This window comes from Stomoxys calcitrans, chromosome 2, assembly GCF_963082655.1.
Source record: "Stomoxys calcitrans chromosome 2, idStoCalc2.1, whole genome shotgun sequence".
In the NCBI taxonomy this organism is placed as follows: domain Eukaryota; kingdom Metazoa; phylum Arthropoda; class Insecta; order Diptera; family Muscidae; genus Stomoxys; species Stomoxys calcitrans.
The window spans coordinates 40,638,114-40,659,808 of NC_081553.1; the positions used below are offsets into that span (position 1 = coordinate 40,638,114).

At 38.5% G+C, this 21,695-nt stretch overlaps 1 protein-coding gene across 1 annotated transcript; it reads left to right on the top strand.

Annotated features, from left to right (window-relative positions):
* Positions 1–4,567: 4,567 nt before the first annotated feature.
* LOC106088726 (E3 ubiquitin-protein ligase TRAF7) lies at positions 4,568–8,992 on the top strand. The gene is made up of 3 exons (XM_013254382.2): positions 4,568–4,798; positions 7,788–8,330; positions 8,406–8,992. The coding sequence occupies exons 1-3, from the start codon at positions 4,691–4,693 to the stop codon at positions 8,631–8,633; spliced, it is 879 nt and encodes a 292-aa protein (XP_013109836.1). The 5' UTR covers positions 4,568–4,690; the 3' UTR covers positions 8,634–8,992.
* The last annotated feature ends 12,703 nt before the right edge of the window (positions 8,993–21,695 follow it).

Genomic DNA, 21,695 nt, shown 5'->3' on the forward strand with positions numbered 1-21,695 from the left:
TCGAAGTTTCCACTGAAAGGGTTGCCAATTAGTGTTGTGCAAAATGCTTGAATGTTTTTTTAATGGTGTAGTTTAGTTTAATTACTACGTGCAAAGAGTAAAATTAGTGTTATTTTCTGCTTTCGTCAGCTATGGATCTATTTTATTTTTGGTGTATGCGCATATTTCGTACTGTATCTATCGTTCAAGCGATGATGAGCACTTTCTTAAAATACACAAGCTTGCTGTAGCTAAAAGCCAAATGGCCATAAAGCTGTGGTGCGATGAAAAGCAAGTTTTAAATGAAATAAAAAAAGCATTGAAATGGAATACTAAAATAAAATACCCTCCAATTTGACATGTGTAACATTTATAGACCTATCGGGGCAGTATAACACTCGGATTAAAGGTCTTTGGGGGCAGATTAGGAAATTTGACTTTGAGTCAAATATCAAAAACTGCCAAAGGAAAGAAATTCGGTTAAGACAAAGCATTTGACATTCTAGTGGGATTTGCATACAACTCTGGAATTAGAAAATGGCAGCAGCTGGTCTAATGACTTTACCTAAGCTAGTAACCAAGATATTATATTCATTTACAGGTAGTGAGAAAAAATTTTACTCAGCTGTTAACGGTACACTAACTGGTATTTATGTCATGGTTGGTAGTGTACCGTAAACAGATGAGTACAAATTTTTCTCGCGAAGTTCAATATCTGTTATCGAGTTTTGGTTGTGCGTGTGTGTGTTTTATAGTTAAAAACCATAATACACACAAACAACAAAAAATGTGTACCAAAACACACTGTTTTAAATTTTATCCAAATCGGATGAAAAATGCTCCTTTTATTGGCTCAATACTCATATGTCGGGAGATGGGTCTATATGGCAGCTATATCCAAATATGGTCCGATCTGTACGATATTCAACATAAGGGTTAAGATGGGTATCAAAACTCGCTGAGCCAAATTTCATCGAAATAAGATGAAAAATGCTTCTTTCATTGGCTCATTACACTATATCGGGAGATCGGTCTATATGGGTAGGGATCTACCAGAATACACTGTGTCAAATTTCATCGAATTCGGGTTATAATTTGATCCTTTATGGCCCCAATACCCTATATCTGGAGATCGAGTTGTCGGTCTAAAGGCAGCTATATCCAAATATAGCCCAATCTAAACCGCACTTCACAGAAATGAAAAGGGGTCTACCATAAATGGTATTTACCCAATTTCCCGCCATTTTTCATTGTTTGTGTGAGTTATGGTTCTTAACTATAATACACACACACACACAACCAAAACTCGTTGACAGTAAGTACACTTCGCGAGAAAAAGTTGTACTCAGCTGTTTACGGTACACTACCTGGTAGTTCTGTCATGTATAGACATGAGTTTTAACATTGCAAATTGCAAAATTGCAAATTTTACCCATAAACATTCTACTAAGGAACAGGGGCAAACTTCTCACTTATCGATGATTGCAGTCCGATTCAAGTTTAAGCTCAATGATAAGGGGCCTCTTTTTTATAGCCGAGTCCGAATGGCGTGCCGCAGTGCAACATGACATAGTACAAATGTTGCCAGCATTAGGAGGGGAAAACCACCGCTGAATTTTTTTTCTGATGGTCTCGTCAGGATTCGAACCCAGGCGTTCAGCGGCATAGGCGGACATGCTAACCTCTGCGCTACGGTGGCCTCCAACAGTTTTAACATAGCCGCACAAAAAATAGTCTAAAGGCGTTAAATCGCACAATCGAGGCGGCCAATTAACCGGTACCGAACTCGCCTCTCAAAAAGTCCTTTGTAACGCGTGCTGTGTGGCATGTGGCACCGTCTTGTTGGCACCACTTGTCATGCAAGTCAAGCTCTTGCATTTTGGGCAAAAAAGTTGGATATCATCTCCAGGTAGCACTCATCATTCACAGTTACATTACGATTCGCATCATCTTTGAAGAAGTATGGTCTAATGATGCCACCAGCGCGAAGATGGGCTATATTGGACTATATCTTGATATAGCTCCCATATAGACCGATCCGTCGATTTAGGGTCTTAGGCCTATAAAAACCACATTTATTATTCGATTTTGCTGAAATTGGGGACAGTGAGTTATGTTAGGCCAGTCGACATCATTTTTCACTTTGGTCTAGATCGGTCCAGATTTGGATATAGCTGCCATATAGACCGATCTCTCGATTTAGGATTTTGGGCCCATAAAAGGCGCATTTATTGGCCGATGTCGTCAAAATTTGAGACAGTGACTTAAGTTAGGCCCCTTGACGTCTTTCTACAATATGGCACAAATCGGCCCAGATTTGGATATAGCTGCTTTGTATACCGATCTTTCGATTTAAGGTTTTGGCCCATAAAAGGCGCATTTATTTTCCGATTTCGCCAAAATTTGAGACAGTGAGTTGTGTTAGGCCCTTCAACAATCGTCTTCAATTTGGCCGAGATCGGTTCAGATTTGGATATATCAGCCATATAGACCGATCTCTCGATTTAGGGTCTTGGGCCCATAAAAGCCACATTTATTGTCCAATGTCGCCGTAATTTGAGACAGTGAGTTAAGTTAGGCCCTTCGACGTCTTTCTGCAATATGGCACAAATCGGTCCAGATTTGGAAATAGCTGCCATATAGACCAAATCGGTATATAACCTGTTATAGCTCCCATATAAACTGATCTCGCGATTTAACTTCTTATATCCCTGGAAGCCACAATTTTTGTCCGATTTGGCTGAAATTTTGCGCATTTTGTTATGTTCCAACAACTGTGTCAAGTACGATCCGAATCGGTATATAACCTGTTATAGAACCCATATAAACCGATCTCCCGGTTTGACTTCTTGAGCATCTGGAAGTCACAATTTTCATCCGATTTGGCAGAAATTTTGCACATAGCATTCTGTTATGACCTCCAACATCTGAGTAAAGTATAGTCCAAATCGGTATTTAACCTGGTATAGCTACCATATGAACCGATCTGCCGATTTGATTTCTTGAGCCCCTGGAAGTCACAATTTTCATCCGATTTGGCTGAAATTTTGCACATAATGTTCTCTTATGATTTCTAACAACTCTGCCAAGTAAGGTTCAGATCGGTCTATAACCTGATATAGCTCCCATATAAACCTATCTCCCGATTTGACTTCTTGAGCCCCTGGAAGCCGCAATTTTTGTCCGATTTGGCTGAAATTTTGCATGCGGTGTTCTGTTATGACCTCCAAAATCTGAGTAAGGTACGGTCCAAATCGGTATATAACCTGATATAGCTACCATATAAACCGATCTACCGATTTGACTTCTTGAACCCCTGGAAGTCACAATTTTCATCCGATTTGGCTGAAATTTTGCACATAATGTTCTCTTATGACTTCTAACAACTGTGCCAAGTACGGTCCAAATCGGTCTATAACCTGATATAGATCCTATATAAACCTATCTCCCGATTTGACTTCTTGAGCCCCTGGAAGTCACAATTTTCATCCGATTTGGCTGAAATTTTGCACATAATGTTCGCTTATGACTTCTAACAACTGTGCTTAGTAGGGCCCAAATCGGTCTATAACCTGATACAGCTCCCATATAAACCGATCTGCCGATTCGACTTCTTGAGCCCCTGGAAGCCACAATTTTCATCCGATTTGGTGGAAATTCTGCACCTAGCATTCTGTTATGACCTCCAATATCTGAGTAAAGTACGGTCCAAATCGGTATATAACCTGGTATAGCTACCATATAAACCGATCTACCGATTTGACTTTTTGAACCCCTGGAAGTCACAATTTTTATCCGATTTGGCTGAAATTTTGCACATAATGTTCTCTTATGACTTCTTATGACTCTGCCAAGTAAGGTCGAAATCGGTATATAACCTGATATAGCTCCCATATAAACCGATCTCCCGATTTGACTTCTTAAGCCCCTGGAAGCCGCAATTTTTGTCCGATTTGGCTGAAATTTTGCATGCGGTGTTCTGTTTTGACTTTCCACTACTGTGCCAAGTACGGTCCAAATCGGTATATAACCTGTATAGCTCCCATGTAAACCGGTCTCTCGATCATCCTTGTTCGGTTTCTAGAAGCTTCAATTTTACTGGTTTGACAGAAGTTTGGTATGTAGAATAAAATTATGCCCTTCAACTAAACTAAGTTTGCATGAATTTTTAGCTGAATCCATGGTGGGTGGGGTTCCCAAGATTCTGCCCGGCCGAACTTAGCACACTTTTACTTGTTAACATTCAAACCGTTCGGGTCTTCGTGATAATTCTTGCAATCACAATGATGGCGAAGAAATTTTTTCGACCTATTCCAACTTTCGCACTTCCCCACATTATGGATGTACACTTTTATCCAATCGCAAGATATTTTCAATATAGTGCAGCGAACTTTGTTTTGAGGATGATTCCATCGACACATAGATATACGTATGTATGCATGTATGTATGTAAACACATTTCATCAATGTTTCTATATATAGACGATGTCTACGTAAAAACGTCTCATACATGTATGTCGACTTCTCTCTATTTTTCTAGAGATCTTAGCCAATGATTTGAAACAGTTTGTTTTCAGATATTAAATAAGAAACATCAAAGAGGAAAACCGGAAAAGCAATTTTGCAAAACGTCGAATTTTTTTTTGATTTCTATAAATTTTATTAAAAGTTTTGATTTTAAGTAAAATTTTAAAAAAAACTTAGAAAGAAAATGCCTTCCATTGATAAGGTGTCTACGGAAAAGCACGAAGGTGATGCTGTGTGCATTGCATTCTATGGAAATCAGGTCTTCTCAGGTGGTGCCGATGGTAAAATTAAAGTAAGAAATAATTGGGGACTGTAAAATTAATGAAAAAGAGACATTAGGAATAATGGATAATAATGCAAAACAACATTTTTGCGTTAGTGCCTATTCATTTAATATTATGTTGGCATCAAAAAAAAAAAAAAAGAAAATACTGGCAAGATTCTCGATTTCTCTTAAGGAAAGCTAGAATAATTGATGTTGTGTGTGGAAATGTTATAAAAAGACAAACACTTTCGTTTTTTGCACAAGTTTTCACTACACTTACTATGGAATTTGGTGTTTACCAATAAATATTTACCTTAGGGTTTGTAAGAAATATGGGTGTCTCTTCTGGAAAATTCGGTTGACATTTCAAAAACCAATAAATATTACAACGTTTTTTCCTTATGGATTTTTTTTAACCGTTGAATTGAAAATTCGCCAAATTTTGAAATAAGAGGGGCCTAACTTAACTCACGGTCCCAAATTTTGGCAAAATCGGACAATAAATGCGCCTTTTATGGGCCCAAAACCTTAAATCGAGAGATCGGACTATACGGCAGCTATATCCAAATCTGAACCGATCTGGGCCAAATTGAAGAGGGATATCGACTGGCCCTAACACAACTCACTGTCCCAAATTTTGGCAAAATCGGACAATAAATGCGCTTTTTATGGGCCACAGACCCTAAATGGGGAGATAGGTCTATATGGCAGCTATATCTAAATCCGGGCAGCTCTGGGCCAAATTGAAGAATAATGTCGACTGGCCTAACACAACTCACTGTCCCAAATTTCGGCGACATCGGATAATAAACGCGATCTGAGCCACATTTAAGAAGAATATCGACTGGCCTAACACAACTCACTGTCCCAAATTTTGGCGAAATCGGACAATAATTGCGCCTTTTATTTGCCCAAGACCTTAAATCGAGAGATTGGTCTATAGGCAGCTATATCCAAAACTAGACCGATCTGCGCCAAATTGCAGAGGAAAATCAGAGGGCCGAACACAGCTCACTGCCCCAAATTTTGCCAAAATCGGACAATAAATGTGTCTTTAATGGGCCTTAGATCTTAAATCGAGAGATCGGTCTATAAGGCAGCTATATCCAAATCTGAATCGATCTGGGCCAAATTGAAGAAGGATATCGACTGGCCTAATACAACTCACTGTCCTAAATTTTGGCAAAATCGGATAATAAATGCGCCTTTAATGGGCCCAAGACTTTAAATTGTGAGATCGGTCTATATGGTAGCTATATTCAAATCTGGACCGATATGAGCCAAATTGAAGAAGGATGTCGAGGACCTAACACAACTCACTGTCCAAAATTTTGGCAAAATCGGACAATAAATGCGTCTTTTATGGGCACAAGACCTTAAATCGAGAGATCGGTCAATATGGCAGCTATATCCAAATCTGAACCGATCTGGGCTGAATTCAAGAAGGATGTCGACTGGCCTAACACAACTCACTGTCCCAAATTTTGGTGAAATCGGACAATAAATGCGCCTTTTATTGGCCCAAGACCTTAAATCGAGAGATCGGGCTATATGGCAGCTATATCCAAATCTGTACCGATCTGTGGCAAATTGCTAAAAGATGTCAAGGGGTCTAACACAACTCACTGCTCCAAATTTCGGCGACTTCGGGTAATAAATGCGCCTTTTCTAAATGGCCTAAATGGCAGTTATATCCAAATCTAGACCGATCTGGGCAAAATTGAAGAGGGATGTCAAAGGTTCTAACACAACTGACTGTTCCAAACTTCGGCGAAATCGGACAATAAATGCGCTTTTTATGGGCCCCAGACCTTAAATCGCAGCTATATTAAAATCTGGACCGATTTAGGTCAAATTGAAGAAGGATGTCGACTGGCCTAACACAACTCACTGTCCCAAATTTTGGTGAAATCGGACAATAAATGCACCTTTTATGGGCCCAAGACCTTAAATCGAGAGATCGGTCTATATGGCTGCTTTATCCAAATTTGAACCGATCTGGGCCAAACTGAAAAAGGATGTCGACTGACCTAACACAACTCACTGTTCCAAATTTTGGCGAAATCGGACAATAAATGCGCCTTTTATGGGCCCAAAACCTTAAATCAAGAGATCGGTGTATATGGCAGCTATATCAAAATCAAGACCGATCCGGTATAAATTTAGGAAGAATATCGAAGGGCCTTATGCTACTCACTGTTCTAAATTTCAGCAAAATCGGATAATAAATGTGGGTTTTATGGGCCTAAGACCCTAAATCAGCGGATCGGTCTATATGGGGGCTATATAAAGTTATAGTCTTATATAGCCTTAGATTTTTACGACGATCAAGAATATATATAGTTTACTAGCCGAACCGGGCCCGCTCCGCTGCGCCTTTTTTAACTTTTTAATATCTTTTTAAGGTGGGGACATTTCGCCCTGAATGCGGATATCGAATTCGTGCCATAGTAGCCGATGAACGCGTTCGAATCCTGGCGAGAACATCGGACAAAGCGATGTTTATCCCCTCTTAATGTTGGCGACATTTGCGAGTTACAATGCCATGCATGGTAATTTCAAACATTTTCCCCAAAGAGGTGCCGCACTGCGGGACGCCGTTCGGACTCGCCCATAAGGGACTCATTAGGGGAGGGATAGCATCTCAGACGTTTCGACTCAAATATGGATTTAGATTTCGTGCCATTAATTTGAGCCCCATATTGCCATGACTGGTAGATATGAACCGTTTGAAGGGTGTTTTGGGGCTGGGGTGGCCACCGGCACTTTGCACTGAAAATAGATATCAAATTCGTTCTTGGGAATACCCAACGGAAATGAAGTTCAAGTTAGGGGGTGCTGTAGGGCGTACCCCAAAACACTTGGCTCCCAAATAGGATATCAAATTTACTCTACTCTTAAATACCTATAATTTGAGTTCCGTATTGTCATATTGGGTTTAAGACCCTAAATCGGTTTAAGTTTCGCAGGCAATGATTTAATCCATTTCCATTACGTTTTCTTCTTCTCCTTTCAGATATGGGATGGTGATTTGAATCTCATTAAAAGCATTGATGCCCATGAATCGTACATCTATGCCTTGGCCATCAACAGTCAAGGCAAAGTGTATTCGAGCAGTTGCGATGGTTGTGTGAAATTTATGCTGCCACCCTATGATAAAGTCGAGGAGCTAGTCAGATGCGATGATGTTATACAGGCCATGTATTGCGAAGGGGATGTCTTGTATGCGGGCGACGACAAAGGTGTTGTCTCCAATTGGGAAAATGATAAAATGCTCTTCAAATATAATCTCGTGGAAGAGGTGAAATCATTGGCAGCCGAAAAAGGTTGGATCTACACTGTGCGTGATTTGGATATGGTCATTTCAGAAGTGGTGCAGGGAAAATCAGGCAAATATGTGACAAGAGGAGTTATGCCAGGAAAATCACCACTGTGTTTGTTATGTCCCACCCCAGAGATGAGGCATAAATATGTGGCCTTGGCCGATCGCACAGGAAAGGGTTTTGTAATGATAAGCAATTCACCGGAAGAGCAATTCAAAGTGAAATCGGAACAAGCGGTGAGAATAAGAAGTGATTTTTATTTTCCTTAAAAAGAGAGGGGGAATTAATAAAATTTGTTTTTTTCTTTAAAGGACTGCCATGAAATGATTATCAATGCCTTTTGCAGTGATGGCACTAACCTGTATAGTGGCGGCTATGATAACAAAGTCAAAGGCTGGACGGATATGGATCAACCAAAACTTAAAGCCTTGGGAGAAGTCGAGGCTGGCTCTTGTGTTAATGCCTTGTGTTGTGGCACCGCAAATGCCGTCTACATAGCAACCAGCGATGGTGTCATTCGCCGAGCTAAATTTGTTTAAGCAGACAGTATTTGGAAGACTTAGGTTATGAATTTTAAATGTGTGTATAGGTAGTGACTTTTTGAATTAGTTGTAGAATACTAAAACAAACTAAATTTGTTTAGTACAGCTTTCTTTTTATTATGATTTTTACAATTTTATATAAAACAGGCTTTCAATAACAAATATGCTTTCGAAAAATATATTTGAATTTGAGTTTAAGACTCTAAAACGGGAGAAAGGTTAATTAGTGGGGGTTTTATCAAGCAATAGTTCGATAAATCCTATTTTCAAAAATATCCTTAAAAGAAAATTTGAACAAAAACTCATAGTCGGCATTCAAGGAGAGACTTTCCTTATTATAACAGAGGTCGGACGAAACTTTTAAGTTTGCCAAAAGAAAAAAGGTTCTTGATTTTACCCTAGGTATGTGGTCTCTGGATGGATTGTATTGGAACATAAATTTATATATTTCGAGATATATTGGGTTGCCCAAAAAGTAATTGCGGATTTTTCATATAGTCGGCGTTGACCAATTTTTTCACAGCTTGTGACTCTGTAATTGCATTCTTTCTTCTGTTAGTTATCAGCTGTTACTTTTAGCTTGCTTTAGAAAAAAAGTGTAAAAAAAGTATATTTGATTAAAGTTCATTTTAAGTTTTATTAAAAATGCATTTACTTTCTTTTAAAAAATCCGCAATTACTTTTTGGGCAACCCAATATTTAGGCAACAGGATGCTGAGCCCTTCCGAAAGTCAAGGCGGGAGTTTTGAGCTTCAACGGGGAGAAGGAGGGAAGGAAGGATTTGAAGGATTTGTTGTACGGTGGAGATTTCGAGCGTGGAAGAGTTTGAAGAGTAGGTCCAAAGCAAGAATTGTGGGATTACATGCTTATGTGTCGAAGAGGCCGAGAAAGAAGAGACACAAGATGTGGTAGAAAGCCGATTTTATGGTACTTGGAAAGAATGAAAGAGCGCTAAATGCAACCGATGGATGTAGTAGAGATCTATAGGGATAAGATGAGAGTCTATAAGAAATAATTGAGAAAATCTAAAAGTTTAGATTTTGTTAAACTGATGGATGAACTATCGAGTTTGATGGAAACCTCAGAGGAGTTCTTTGCACACCGTGGTAATTAAATGGACCATTGCCGACCAAGTGAGTCTAATTTCAGAATGCCAATTTAATCTTAAGTAAGGGTACAAGATACCTTTAGGGTACTCCCTTTGTTGGAGACGGTTACAAAACTTTTGTATCATTGTCCTGCAATTATGGGGAGCGAAGATCGAACTAAGTGCCCCGCGTTACCCTGGTATATTTGTTATTGTCTTCTCCAGTACATAGAAAAACAAGTAAAAAAGACGTTAAGTTCGGCCGGGCCGAACTTTGGATACCCACCACCTCGGGTATATATGTAAACCACCTTTCGTCAAAATCCGATGAAAAATGCATACCTTATTGCGACTTCTAGATGCTCAAGAAGTCAAGACCCAAGATCGGTTTATATGGCAGCTATATCAGGTTATGAACCGATTTGAACCATACTTGGCACAGTTGTTGGATATCATAACAAAACACGTCGTGCAAAACTTCATTCCAATCGGATATGAATTGCGCCATCTAGAGGCTCAAGAAGTCAAGACCCAAAATCGATTTATATGGCAGCTATATCAGGTTATCGACCGATTTAAAAAATACTTGGTACAGTTGTTGGATATCATGACAAAACGCGTCGTGCAAAATTTCATTCCAATCGGATAAGAATTGCTCCCTCTATGGGCTCAAGAAGTCAAGACCCACGATAGGTTTATATGGCAGCCATGTCAAAATATGGACCGATTTGGCCAATTTACAATCCCAACCGACCTACACTTATAAGAAGTATTTGTGCAACATTGCAAGCGGCTATTTTTACTCTATCGAAAGTTAGCGTGCTTCCGACAGACAGACGGACGGACATGGCTAGATCGACTTAGAATGTCATGACGATCAAGAATATATATACTTTATGGGGTCTCAGACGAATATTTCGAGTAGTTACAAACAGAATGACGAAATTAGTATACCCCCATCCTATGGTGGAGGGTATGAAAAGGATGTCGAAGGGCCTAACTCAACTCACTGTCCCAAATTTCGGTGAAATCGGACAATAAACGCGCCTTTTATGGCCCCAAAACCATAAATGGTCTATATGACAGTTATATCCAAATCTGAACCGATCTGTGCCATATTGCAGAAGTATGTCGAGGGGATTATCTTAACTCACTGTCCTAAATTTCGGCGACATTAGACAATAAATGCGCCTTTTATGGGCCCAACACCTTAGATTGAGAGATCGGGCTATAAGGCAGCTATATCCAAATCTGAACCGATCTGTGCCATATTGCAGAAGTATGTTGAGGGGTTTAATTTAACTCACTGTCCACAATTTCGGCCACATCGGACAATAAATGTGGCTTTTATGGGCCCAAAACCTTAAATCGAGAGATCGGTCTAAAGGGTGATTTTTTTGAGGTTAGGATTTTCATGCATTAGTATTTGTCAGATCACGTGGGATTTCAGACATGGTGTCAAAGAGAAAGATGCTCAGTATGCTTTGACATTTCATCATGAATAGACTTACTAACGAGCAACGCTTGCAAATCATTGAATTTTATTACCAAAATCAGTGTTCGGTTCGAAATGTGTTCAAATTTTGACAAATTTTGTTCAGCGATGAGGCTCATTTCTGGTTGAATGGCTACGTAAATAAGCAAAATTGCCGCATTTGGAGTGAAGAGCAACCAGAAGCCGTTCAAGAACTGCCCATGCATCCCGAAAAATGCACTGTTTGGTGTGGTTTGTACGCTGGTGGAATCATTGGACCGTATTTTTTCAAAGATGCTGTTGGACGCAACGTTACGGTGAATGAACACATTTCGAACCGAACACTGATTTTGGTAATAAAATTCAATGATTTGCAAGCGTTGCTCGTTAGTAAGTCTATTCATGATGAAATGTCAAAGCATACTGAGCATCTTTCTCTTTGACACCATGTCTGAAATCCCACGTGATCTGTCAAATACTAATGCATGAAAATCCTAACCTCAAAAAAATCACCCTTTATATGGCAGTTATATCCAAATCTGGACCGATCAGGACCAAATTGAAGAAAAATGTCGATGGGTCTAAGACAAATCACTGTCCCAAATTTCAGCAAAATCGGATAATAAATGTGGCTTTAATGGGCCTAAGACCCTAAATCGGAGGATCCGTCTATATGGCAGCTATCTGAACCGATCTGGGCCAAATTGACGAAGAATGTTGAAAGGCATAACATAACTCACTGTCCCAAATTCCTAGCTGGGGTACATCGGACTATATCTTGATATAGCTCCCATATATACCGATCCGCCGATTTAGGGTTTCAGGCCTATAAAATCCACATTTATTATCCGATTTTGCTGAAATTTGGGACAGTGAGTTGTGTTAGGCCCTTCGACATACTTTTTTTCAATTTGGCCCAGATCGGTCCAGATTTGAATATAGCTGCCATATAGACCGATCCGCCGCCACATTTATCATTCGATTTTGCAGAAATTTGGGACAGTAAGTTGTGTCAGGCCACTCAACATATTTCTTTAATTTGGTCCAGATCCGTTCAGATTTGGATATAGCTGCCATATAGACCGATCCTCCGATTTAGGGTCTTAGGCCCATAAAAGCCACATTTATTGCCTGATGTTGCCGAAATTTGAGACAATGAGTTGTGTTTGGCCCTCAGAAATTCTTCTTCAATTACGCCCAGATCGGTTCAGATTTCGATATAGCTGTCATATAGACCGATCTCTCGATTTAAGGCTTTGGGCCCATAAAAGGTGCATTTATTATCTTATTTTGTTGAAATTTGGGACAGTGAGTTACGTTGGACCTTGCAACATCCTTCGTCAATTTGGCCCAGATTGGTTTAGATTTGGATATAGCTGCCATATAGACGGATCCTCCGATTTAGGGTTTAAGGCCCATAAAAGCCACATTTTTTATCCGATTTTGCTGAAATTCGGGACAGTGAGTTGCGTTAGGCCCTTCGACATACTTCTTCAATTTCACTCAGATCGGTCCAGATTTGGATAAAGAAAATCGACACAGTGACTTATATTAGGCTTTCCGACATCCGTGTCGCATATGCTTCAAATCAAAATTTGGTCCATATGTCGAAATATTTGCTACGGGGGCATAAATTATGCATTTTTCACTGATTATGACGAAAGGTGGTTTGCATATATATCCCAAGTGGTTGGTGTCTAAAGTTCGACTTTCTTCCTTTCTACTTGTTTTATTTTGTGTTAATTTAACGTAGAATCCATGGTGGTGGCCCGGCCGAACTAAGTACGTTTTTATATGTTTATCTTGGCAGCGTTATTAACGCTATCGCCTTGTTCGCAAAAAAGCTTCCACGTGGTACGTTTGGCCGCTTTGATTATCTTTTTGTATTCCTTGAGCCGTGTGCAATACACACCCTAATAAACTGTTCTTTTACGATGTGCACTGTTATAAAGTCTGCGGACCTTTTACCCATTCCGAATGTCCCCTGTCATCCAGGGGTTTTTTTGGTTTGATTTTCTTTCTTTAAGAAGACATCTTCAAAAGACCCCGAAGTCTTTTGTACTTAGGCGATCTTTAGTATCTTATCCAAGCCATCCTTTGTATAGTGCAGTTGGTTTTCACCTTATGCCGGAAGCTTATTAGAATTTTACCTTACCTTTATATATTTTTGGTGTGTATGTGCATGTTACCTTTTTAGAATGTTAGCGAATTAAAAAACATGTATTCTTCATTTCATTTCATTTCTTCTTTTTTTTTAATTATATTTTGTTTTTTTCTCATTTCGAAAAGAATGTACAGTTTTATTTGTTTTGTATTTTTTTTTCACTAAACATAAAAACACAATTAACAATTCCTTTGTATTTTATTTTATAGTTTTAGCTTAGTATTCTAGTTTCATTATTTCTTGTTGCAGTGTAGTTCATATAACAACTTAAGATTAACATGTGTATGTAAATACAGAAAACTCAAAGAAAGATTTGAAATTAATGGCAAACCAAATATTTGTAATATTATGTTTAATTTATTCTTGTCGAATCATTTTTTTAGGATTGTCCTTGCTGCATTAGAATACGGGTATTTATTTCAATATATATTCCTTTGATGTTTGTCATTCAGTTTTATTGGTTATATTATTTCTAAGGGATTTGTATGTAGTACGACAAATAGATTGCAGCTTTGTTTTTTTTGTTCTTAAATAATTTTTTTACTTTAGTTATTTTTTCTTATTGAATTGTTTTTTTTTTTTTTTTGGTTTTACTTATTTCGTAGTCAGTTTTACACAAACATTTATACATTTAGGTCACATTTATTACTTTATTGTATGTATTTATTTAGTTGATCTATGTGGGGGCTATATATTATTGTTGTTTTGTTCTTTTTCTTACTTTGTTTATTATACTTTATTTGAGTTTTTCGTCTTTAGTTGCTTAGTAGTATTAATATTTATATTTTGTTGTTAAATAATCTTGCATGATGTCTAAATGTTTGCAAATGGTAAGCATTGAATAGGGAAGTATACTAAATAGATATTTAGTATACAAAAAGTTAAATGTTACTTAAAGATTGTTATTCATCGAGGGAATGTGAATATGAATTGTGGTAAATTACCAATTTTACGTCATGCTTTATGGGAGTTATGAGTTAGTAAAATACTCAGCCTTATGAATCATTTGGCTTCGAACCTGATGTCGCACAGTAGAATAAAATCATATATATAACCAGTAAAGAAAGGCAAAAGTCCGGCGACGCCGAACGTTGTTGTTACTACGACAATCTGAACCGATTTTGATGAAATATCGCAGATATGTTAAGATCAGTAAAAAAAAAGAATCCGTGCCAAATTTTGTGCATATCGATTGAAAATTGTAGCTTCTTCGGCCATTTAAGTAAAAATCGGGCGATACATATATATGGGAGCTATATCTAAATCTGAACCGATTTTGATGAAATCTCGCAGATATGTTAAGATCAGTAACAAAAGAATCCGTGCCAAATTTTGTGCAGATCGGTTGAAAATTTTTGCTACCACGGCAATTTAAGTGCAAATCGGGCGATACATATATATGGGAGCTATATCTAAATCTGAACCGATTTTGATGAAATATCGCAGATATGTTAAGATCAGTAACAAAAGAATCTGTGCCAAATTTGGTGCATATCGATTGAAAATTTTAGCTTCTTTGGCCATATAAGTAAAAATCGGGCAATACATATATATGGGAGCTATATCTAAATCTGAACCGATTTTGATGAAATTTTGCAGACATGTTAAAATTGGCAACAAAACAATCCGTGTAAAATTTTGCGCAGATCGGTTGAAAATTTGAGTTACTACGGCCATTTAAGTGCAAATCGGGCGATACATATATATGGGAGCTATATCTTAATCTGAACCGATTTTGATGAAATTTTGCAAATATGTGAAAATCAGTAACAAAACAATCCCAGCCAAATTTTGTGCAGTTCGGTTGAAAATTTTTGCTACTAAGGCCATTTAAGTGCAAATCGGGCGATACATATATATGGGAGCTATATCTTAATCTGAACCGATTTTGATGAAATTTTGCAGACATGTTAAAATTGGCAACAAAACAATTAGTGTCAAATTTTGCGCAGATCGGTTGAAAATTTGAGTTACTACGGCCATTTAAGTGCAAATCGGGCGATACATATATATGGGAGCTATATCTAAATCTGAACCGATTTTTATCAAAATCAATAGTATTCGTTCTTGGGCCAAAAAAGTGAGATGTGCATAATTTCGTAATGATTGGACAACAAATACGATCTGCACACTGATTACAAGAATATACAAACCCACAGACGGACATGACTAAATCGAATCAGAAAGTGATTCTAAATCGATCGGTATACTTATCAATGGGTCTAGCTCTTGTCCTTCTTAGCGTTGCAAACAAATGCACAAACTTAGAATAAAAATCAATTTGTGGTTGTTTGTTTATTTCAAAAACAGCCGAACCGATTTTCAAATTTGCCCAGATGGTGCATAATGATCCCGTGGTGAAAATAGGGTACTAAATTTTTTGATTTCTGAAGAGGGAGGCGGACTCTCCCCCTTACCCAAATTTTCAGAAACGCCAGATTTCGTAGATGGGTGGTGCGATTTAAGCGAAATTTTATGTGACTTCTTATAGTTACCTAAAAACAAAAATTTGGTATCCAAATTCCGAATGGGGTACCTAGGGGGGACGCCCCACCCCAAAACGTACCAATCGTACGTATATATAGACCAATCACAACAATATGAGACTCAAATGAAAGGAATTTAAAATTTGAAAACATATCTGACATCCAATTTTCGGACCAAGTGTTGGGGGGACCACCCCAACCCCCAAAACACGCCTAAATCGAACATACTTACCGACCATGGCAATATGGTCGGTAAGTATGCGGTCAATGTATACTCATCGGATGAGAACACTTACAAAGAACAAGTGGTGATATACCGGGACGGTGAAGAATTTCCATCAAACATTTCAGCCAGTTGATTAGTCTTATCAACCGGATCAATGAATACCTCATCATCCTCACCAAGAGTTGGGATTGCCGATGGGTTGCCCTTTACTCTTTTTACGAATCACTAAAAGCTCTAGCTTTCCCTCGGAGAAGCAATAACTTTGACACGAAGACGCTGTTCGTAAAGAAACTTTTCGTGTCTATGTACTATGGCACACCAAGTTCTTGCCTGTTTGCGCAGCATTTCGGTATTGGCATTTTTATTCAGACGCCAAGTCCTAAATGCATTCTATTTTGATCTGAAATGACCGATTAAACAAAATTTTATTCTTTGATTTAACCGACAAATTCTTAGTCGGAATTAACGATCTCATTCTTATTAATATTACTTTCTGCACCATTTCGGCAGCAAAATGGGCTATATGGGTTCAGATTTGGATATAGCAACCATATTAACCGATCTCCCGATTTGACTTATTGAGCCAATGGAAGCCGCAATTTTTGTCCGATTTAGCTAAAAAATTTGCAGAAAGTGTTCTGTTATGACTTCCAACAACTGTGCCATGCACGGTTCAAATTGGTTTAAAACCTGATGTAGCTCCCAAATAAACCGATATCCCGATTCAACTTTTTGACCCTTTACAAGCCGCAATTTTTGTCCGATTTGGCTGAAATTTTGCATGTGATGTTCTGTCATGACTTCCTAAGTACGGTCTAAATCGGTCCAAAACCTGGTATAACTCCCATGTAAACCGGTCTCTCGATTATCCTTGTTCGGTTCCTAGAGGCTTTAATTTTTGCTTGTTTGACAGAAGTTTGGTATGTAGAATAAAACTATTCGCTTCAACTCAATTTATTTTGCATCATCTTTTAGCAGAATCCATAGTTGTGGGTTGTCAAAATTCGGCCCGGATAAACTTAGCACGCTATTACTTGTTTTTGGCCGATTTTAATTTATTTATGAGTTATGCTATTGGGGGTGGCAGAACTAGTTGATAATTGTGGTCAAACGTCATCTGTGAAAGTGAATAGTATTCGGTATACTCTGTCATTTCTACATGGCCAAAACCCATTAACGAGCAACCACTGCAAAGTGTTCAAATTTATTACCAAAATTCGTGTTCTATTAAACAGCTCAATGGAAATCCATAGTTTTATAGAAAAATTGTGTTCTGGGTAGGAGAACAAACGCATGCCTTACAAGAATAATCGATGCATCCCGTAAAAACGACAGCTTGGTTAGGTTTATGGGCTGGTGGCATCATCGGTCCATTTTTCTTCAAAGAAGACCGTCGTAGAAACATTACTGTGAACGTCAACCAATGCCTCTTAGAAGCCCCAAGCATTACCCGATTTGATTTCTAACAAGTAAAAACGTGCTAAGTTCGGCCGGGCCGAATCTTATATACCCTCCACCATGGATCGCATTTATCGAGTTCTTTTCCCGGCATCTCTTCTTTGGCAAAAAAGGATATAAGAAAAGATTTGCTCTGCTATTAGAGCGATATCAAGATATGGTCCGGTTTGGACCACAATTAAATTATATGTTGGAGACTTGTGTAAAATGTTAGCCAATTCGAATATTCGAATTGTGCCCTTTGGGGGCTCAAGAAGTAAAATAGAGAGATCGATTTATATGGGAGCTGTATCAGGCTATAGACCGATTCAGACCATAATAAACACGTATGTTGATGGTCATGAGAGAGGATCCGTCGTACAAAATTTCAGGAAATCGGGGAATAATTGCGACCTCCAGAGGATCAAGAAGTCAAGATCTCAGATCGGTTTATATGCCAGCTATATCAGCTTATAAACCGATTTGAACCTTATTTGACACAGTTGTTGAAAGTAAGAATAAAATACGTCATGCAAAATTTCAGCCAAATCGGATAGGAATTGCGCCCTCTAGACGCTGAAGAAGTCAAGTCCCCAGATCTGTTTATATGACAGCTATATCAGGTTATGAACTGATTAAACCATACTTGGCACAGTTGTTGGATATCATAACAAAATACTTCGTGCAAAAATTCATTCAAATCGGATAAGAATTGCGCACTCTAGAGGCTCAAGAAGTCAAGACCCAAGTTCGGTTTATATGGCAGCTATATCAAAACATGGACCGATGTGGCCCATTTACAATTCCAACTGACCCACTCTAATTAAAAGTATTTGTGGAAAATTGAAAGCGGCTAGCTTTACTCCTTCGAAAGTTAGTGTGCTTTCGACAGACAGACGGACGGACGGACAGACGGACGGAAATGGCTAGATCGACTTAAAATATCATGACGATCAAGCATATATCTACTTTATAGGGTCTTAAACGCCTATTTCGAGGTGTTACAAACAGAATGACGAAATTAGTATACCCCCATCCTATACCATACAAGACACTGATACTACCCGTGTTGTTATATGGCTCTAAGGCATGGGTACTTGTGAAAGCAGACGAGGCAGTGCTTAGAGTGTTTGGTAGAAAGATTCTTGGTAAAATATATGGACCAGTTTGCGTTAATGGAGAATATAGGCGTCGTATGAACCACGAGGCATGGGTACTTGTGAACGCAGACGAGGCAGTGCTTGGAGTGTTTGATAGAAAGATTCTTGGTAAAATATATGGACCAGTTTGCGTTAATGGAGAATATAGGCGTCGTATAAACCACGAGCTGTATGACGACGACAGCATTGTGATACGTATCATAATACAACGGCTGCTTTGTCTAGGTCATGTTGTCAGAATGGATGAAGAAGCTCCAGCAAAGAAGTCTTTTGAAGGCAAACACAATGGTACACCCAAATCGGGAAGACGAAAAGCCCGATGGAAAGAACAAGTGTTGGGAGACACTTCGAAACTTGGTGTCAGAGATTTTAGAATTTGCGCAGTAGATCGAGGCGCTTGGAACGCTATTCTACGCTCGACTGCATGGCGAAACAATTAAAGGTGGTCTCATTTGTGCAATAACCACCAATCATATGGTATAATCTGCCATGTTGTCATCAAGCTGATCGACGTTTTGCCAACACACGCAAAGAAATTTGTATACGTGTGCGTATACAGAGAATATGCGAGAAAGCAGATAACAATAAAGAGAATGCAAACAAAAATCTGTCATCTTAATACCGTCAAACCTGGCCGGCTGTTAACAGCTGCTCGCGTGAGATCAACTTTTTATAAATCCGCCTTGGTTTGGATAGTAGAACAAATGTTCTCTCATAGCCAATTAAAGTAAGTAACTGTAAATTTTCAGCAGAATTCATGCTGGTTACTCCGACCGGACTTGGCACGTGGTTACTGGATTCCCATTAGCATCATTTACAAACATCTTAGACTACATTATCAGACTGTTAACTTAGGGAATACGTATACGACTTAAATTATATTTTGGTTATTTTCTATTATAATTTAATCTTTTTCAACGCATACAAGTATGTTAGTAATTTTCTTTTTGTTTTTTTTTTGAAGTATATAATATTGCTTATAAACCAGAGACATTTACAGAACACCCTGTGTGTGTGTGTGTTAGACAATACACGCGCATGTATGCAATTAATATTAGTATTCTAGAATTACATTGTCATTATTAATAACGTGAAATGTCTGCGTTAATGTGGGCGTGTATATTGGGTGTGTTTTCGATACAGATGTGAAAATTTGAAAAACGCTAGGCAAATTTAAGTGCAGCAATAATAGGTCTCTTCGCGTACTTTTCCAGCAAAAATTTGGAGGATGGTAAACACATACTTACCTAACCTAAGCACATGCTTCACTCTTTTTTGCTATTTATTTGAAATAAACAGCTGGTTTTCAAAAAACAGCTGTTTGATGCTGAAAATTTCTGCTGGGAAAAATACCTCCAGTAGAAACTTGCAAGCTCTCAATTCCAAACTTTAAAACTCTCTCGCTCTCAGCAGCTGTTTTGTTCCAATAAACAATGAAAGGGAGTAAATTTTGTTTTTAATTTCCTCCGTTTCGAGAATACATTTGTAACAGAACAAAAAAAATTGAGAAGAAAATTAGTAAAAACAAGTAAGAGCGTATTAAGTTCGGTCGGGCCGAATCTTATATACCCTCTTCCATGGATCGCATTTATCAAGTTCTATGCGCAGTATCTCTTTTTAGGCAAACAAAGAATATTGAATAAGAACTGTTATGCTATTGGAGCTATATCAAGTTATAGTCCGATTCAGACCATAAATGAATGCTGAACATTGTAGAAGTCATTGTGTAATATTTCAGTATATTCGGATAAGAATTGCGCCTTGTAGGGGCTCAAGAAGCAAAATCGGGATATAGGTTTATATGGGAGCTGTATCAAGCTATTGATCGATTCAGACCATATTGGACACGTATGTTGAAGGTCATGAGAGAAGCCGTTGTACAAAATTTCTGCCAATCTAGAGGCTCAAGAAGTCAAGATCCCAGATCGGTATATAGGGCAGCTATATCAGGTTATGTACAGTTTCATAACACAGCACTTTGTGCAAAATTTCAGCCAAATCGGATGAGAATTGCGCGCTCTACTGGCTCGAAGGGATCAAGATCCAAGATCAGTTTATACGACATCTATACCAGATTATGAGCCGATTTGAATCATACTTAACACAGTTGTTGGAAGTGATACCAAAACACTACGTGCAAAATTTCATTCAAATCGGACGATAATTGCGCCCTCTAGAGGCTCAAGAAGTCAAGATCTCCGATCGGTTTATATGGCAGCTATATCAGCTTATGAACCGATTTGAACCTTATTGGAAACAGTTGTTCAAAGTAAGAATAAAATATGCCATGCAAAATTTCTGCCTAATCCGATAGGAATTGCGCCCTCTAGAAGCTCAAGAAGTCAAGTCCCCAGATCTGTTAATATGACAGCTATATCAGGTTATGAACCGATTTGAATCATACTTGGCACAGTTGTTGGATCATAACAAAATACTATGTGCAAAAATTCATTCAAATCGGATAAGAATTGCGCCCTCTAGAGGCTCAGGATGTCAACACCCAAGATCGGTTTATATGGCAGCTATATCAGGTTATTGACCGATTTGAACCATATATGGCACATTTGTTGGATATCATAATAAAACACGTTGTGCAAAATTTCATTTCAATCGGACGAGAATTGCGCCCTCTAGAGGCTCAAGAAGTCAAGAACCAAGATCGGTTTATATGGCAGCTACATCAAAACATGAACCGATTTAAACCATATTTAGCGCAGTTGTTGGAAGTGATACCAAAACACCATGTGCAAAATTTCAGTCAAATCGGTCCAGAATTGCGCTCTCTTGAGACTCAAGAAGTCAAGACCCAAGATCGGTTTATATGGCAGCTATACCAAAACATGGACCGATACGGCCCATTTACAATCCCACCCGACCAACACTAATAAAAAGTATTTGTGCAAAATTGCAAGCGGCTAGCTTTACTCCTTCGAAATTTAGCGTGCTTTCGACAGACAGACGGACGGACATGGCTAAATCGACATAAAATGTCTCGACGATCAAGAATATATATACTTTATGGGGT

What these genes read in the sequence shown, in the direction of transcription:
- LOC106088726 (XM_013254382.2), top strand. Translation starts at nt 4,691, where the DNA reads ATGCCTTCCATTGATAAGGTGTCTACGGAAAAGCACGAAGGTGATGCT. An exon ending in GTGCCGATGGTAAAATTAAA is followed by an intron (nt 4,799 to 7,787) that starts GTAAGAAATAAT and finishes TTCTCCTTTCAG; the next exon opens with ATATGGGATGGTGATTTGAA. An exon ending in AAGTGAAATCGGAACAAGCG is followed by an intron (nt 8,331 to 8,405) that starts GTGAGAATAAGA and finishes TTTTCTTTAAAG; the next exon opens with GACTGCCATGAAATGATTAT.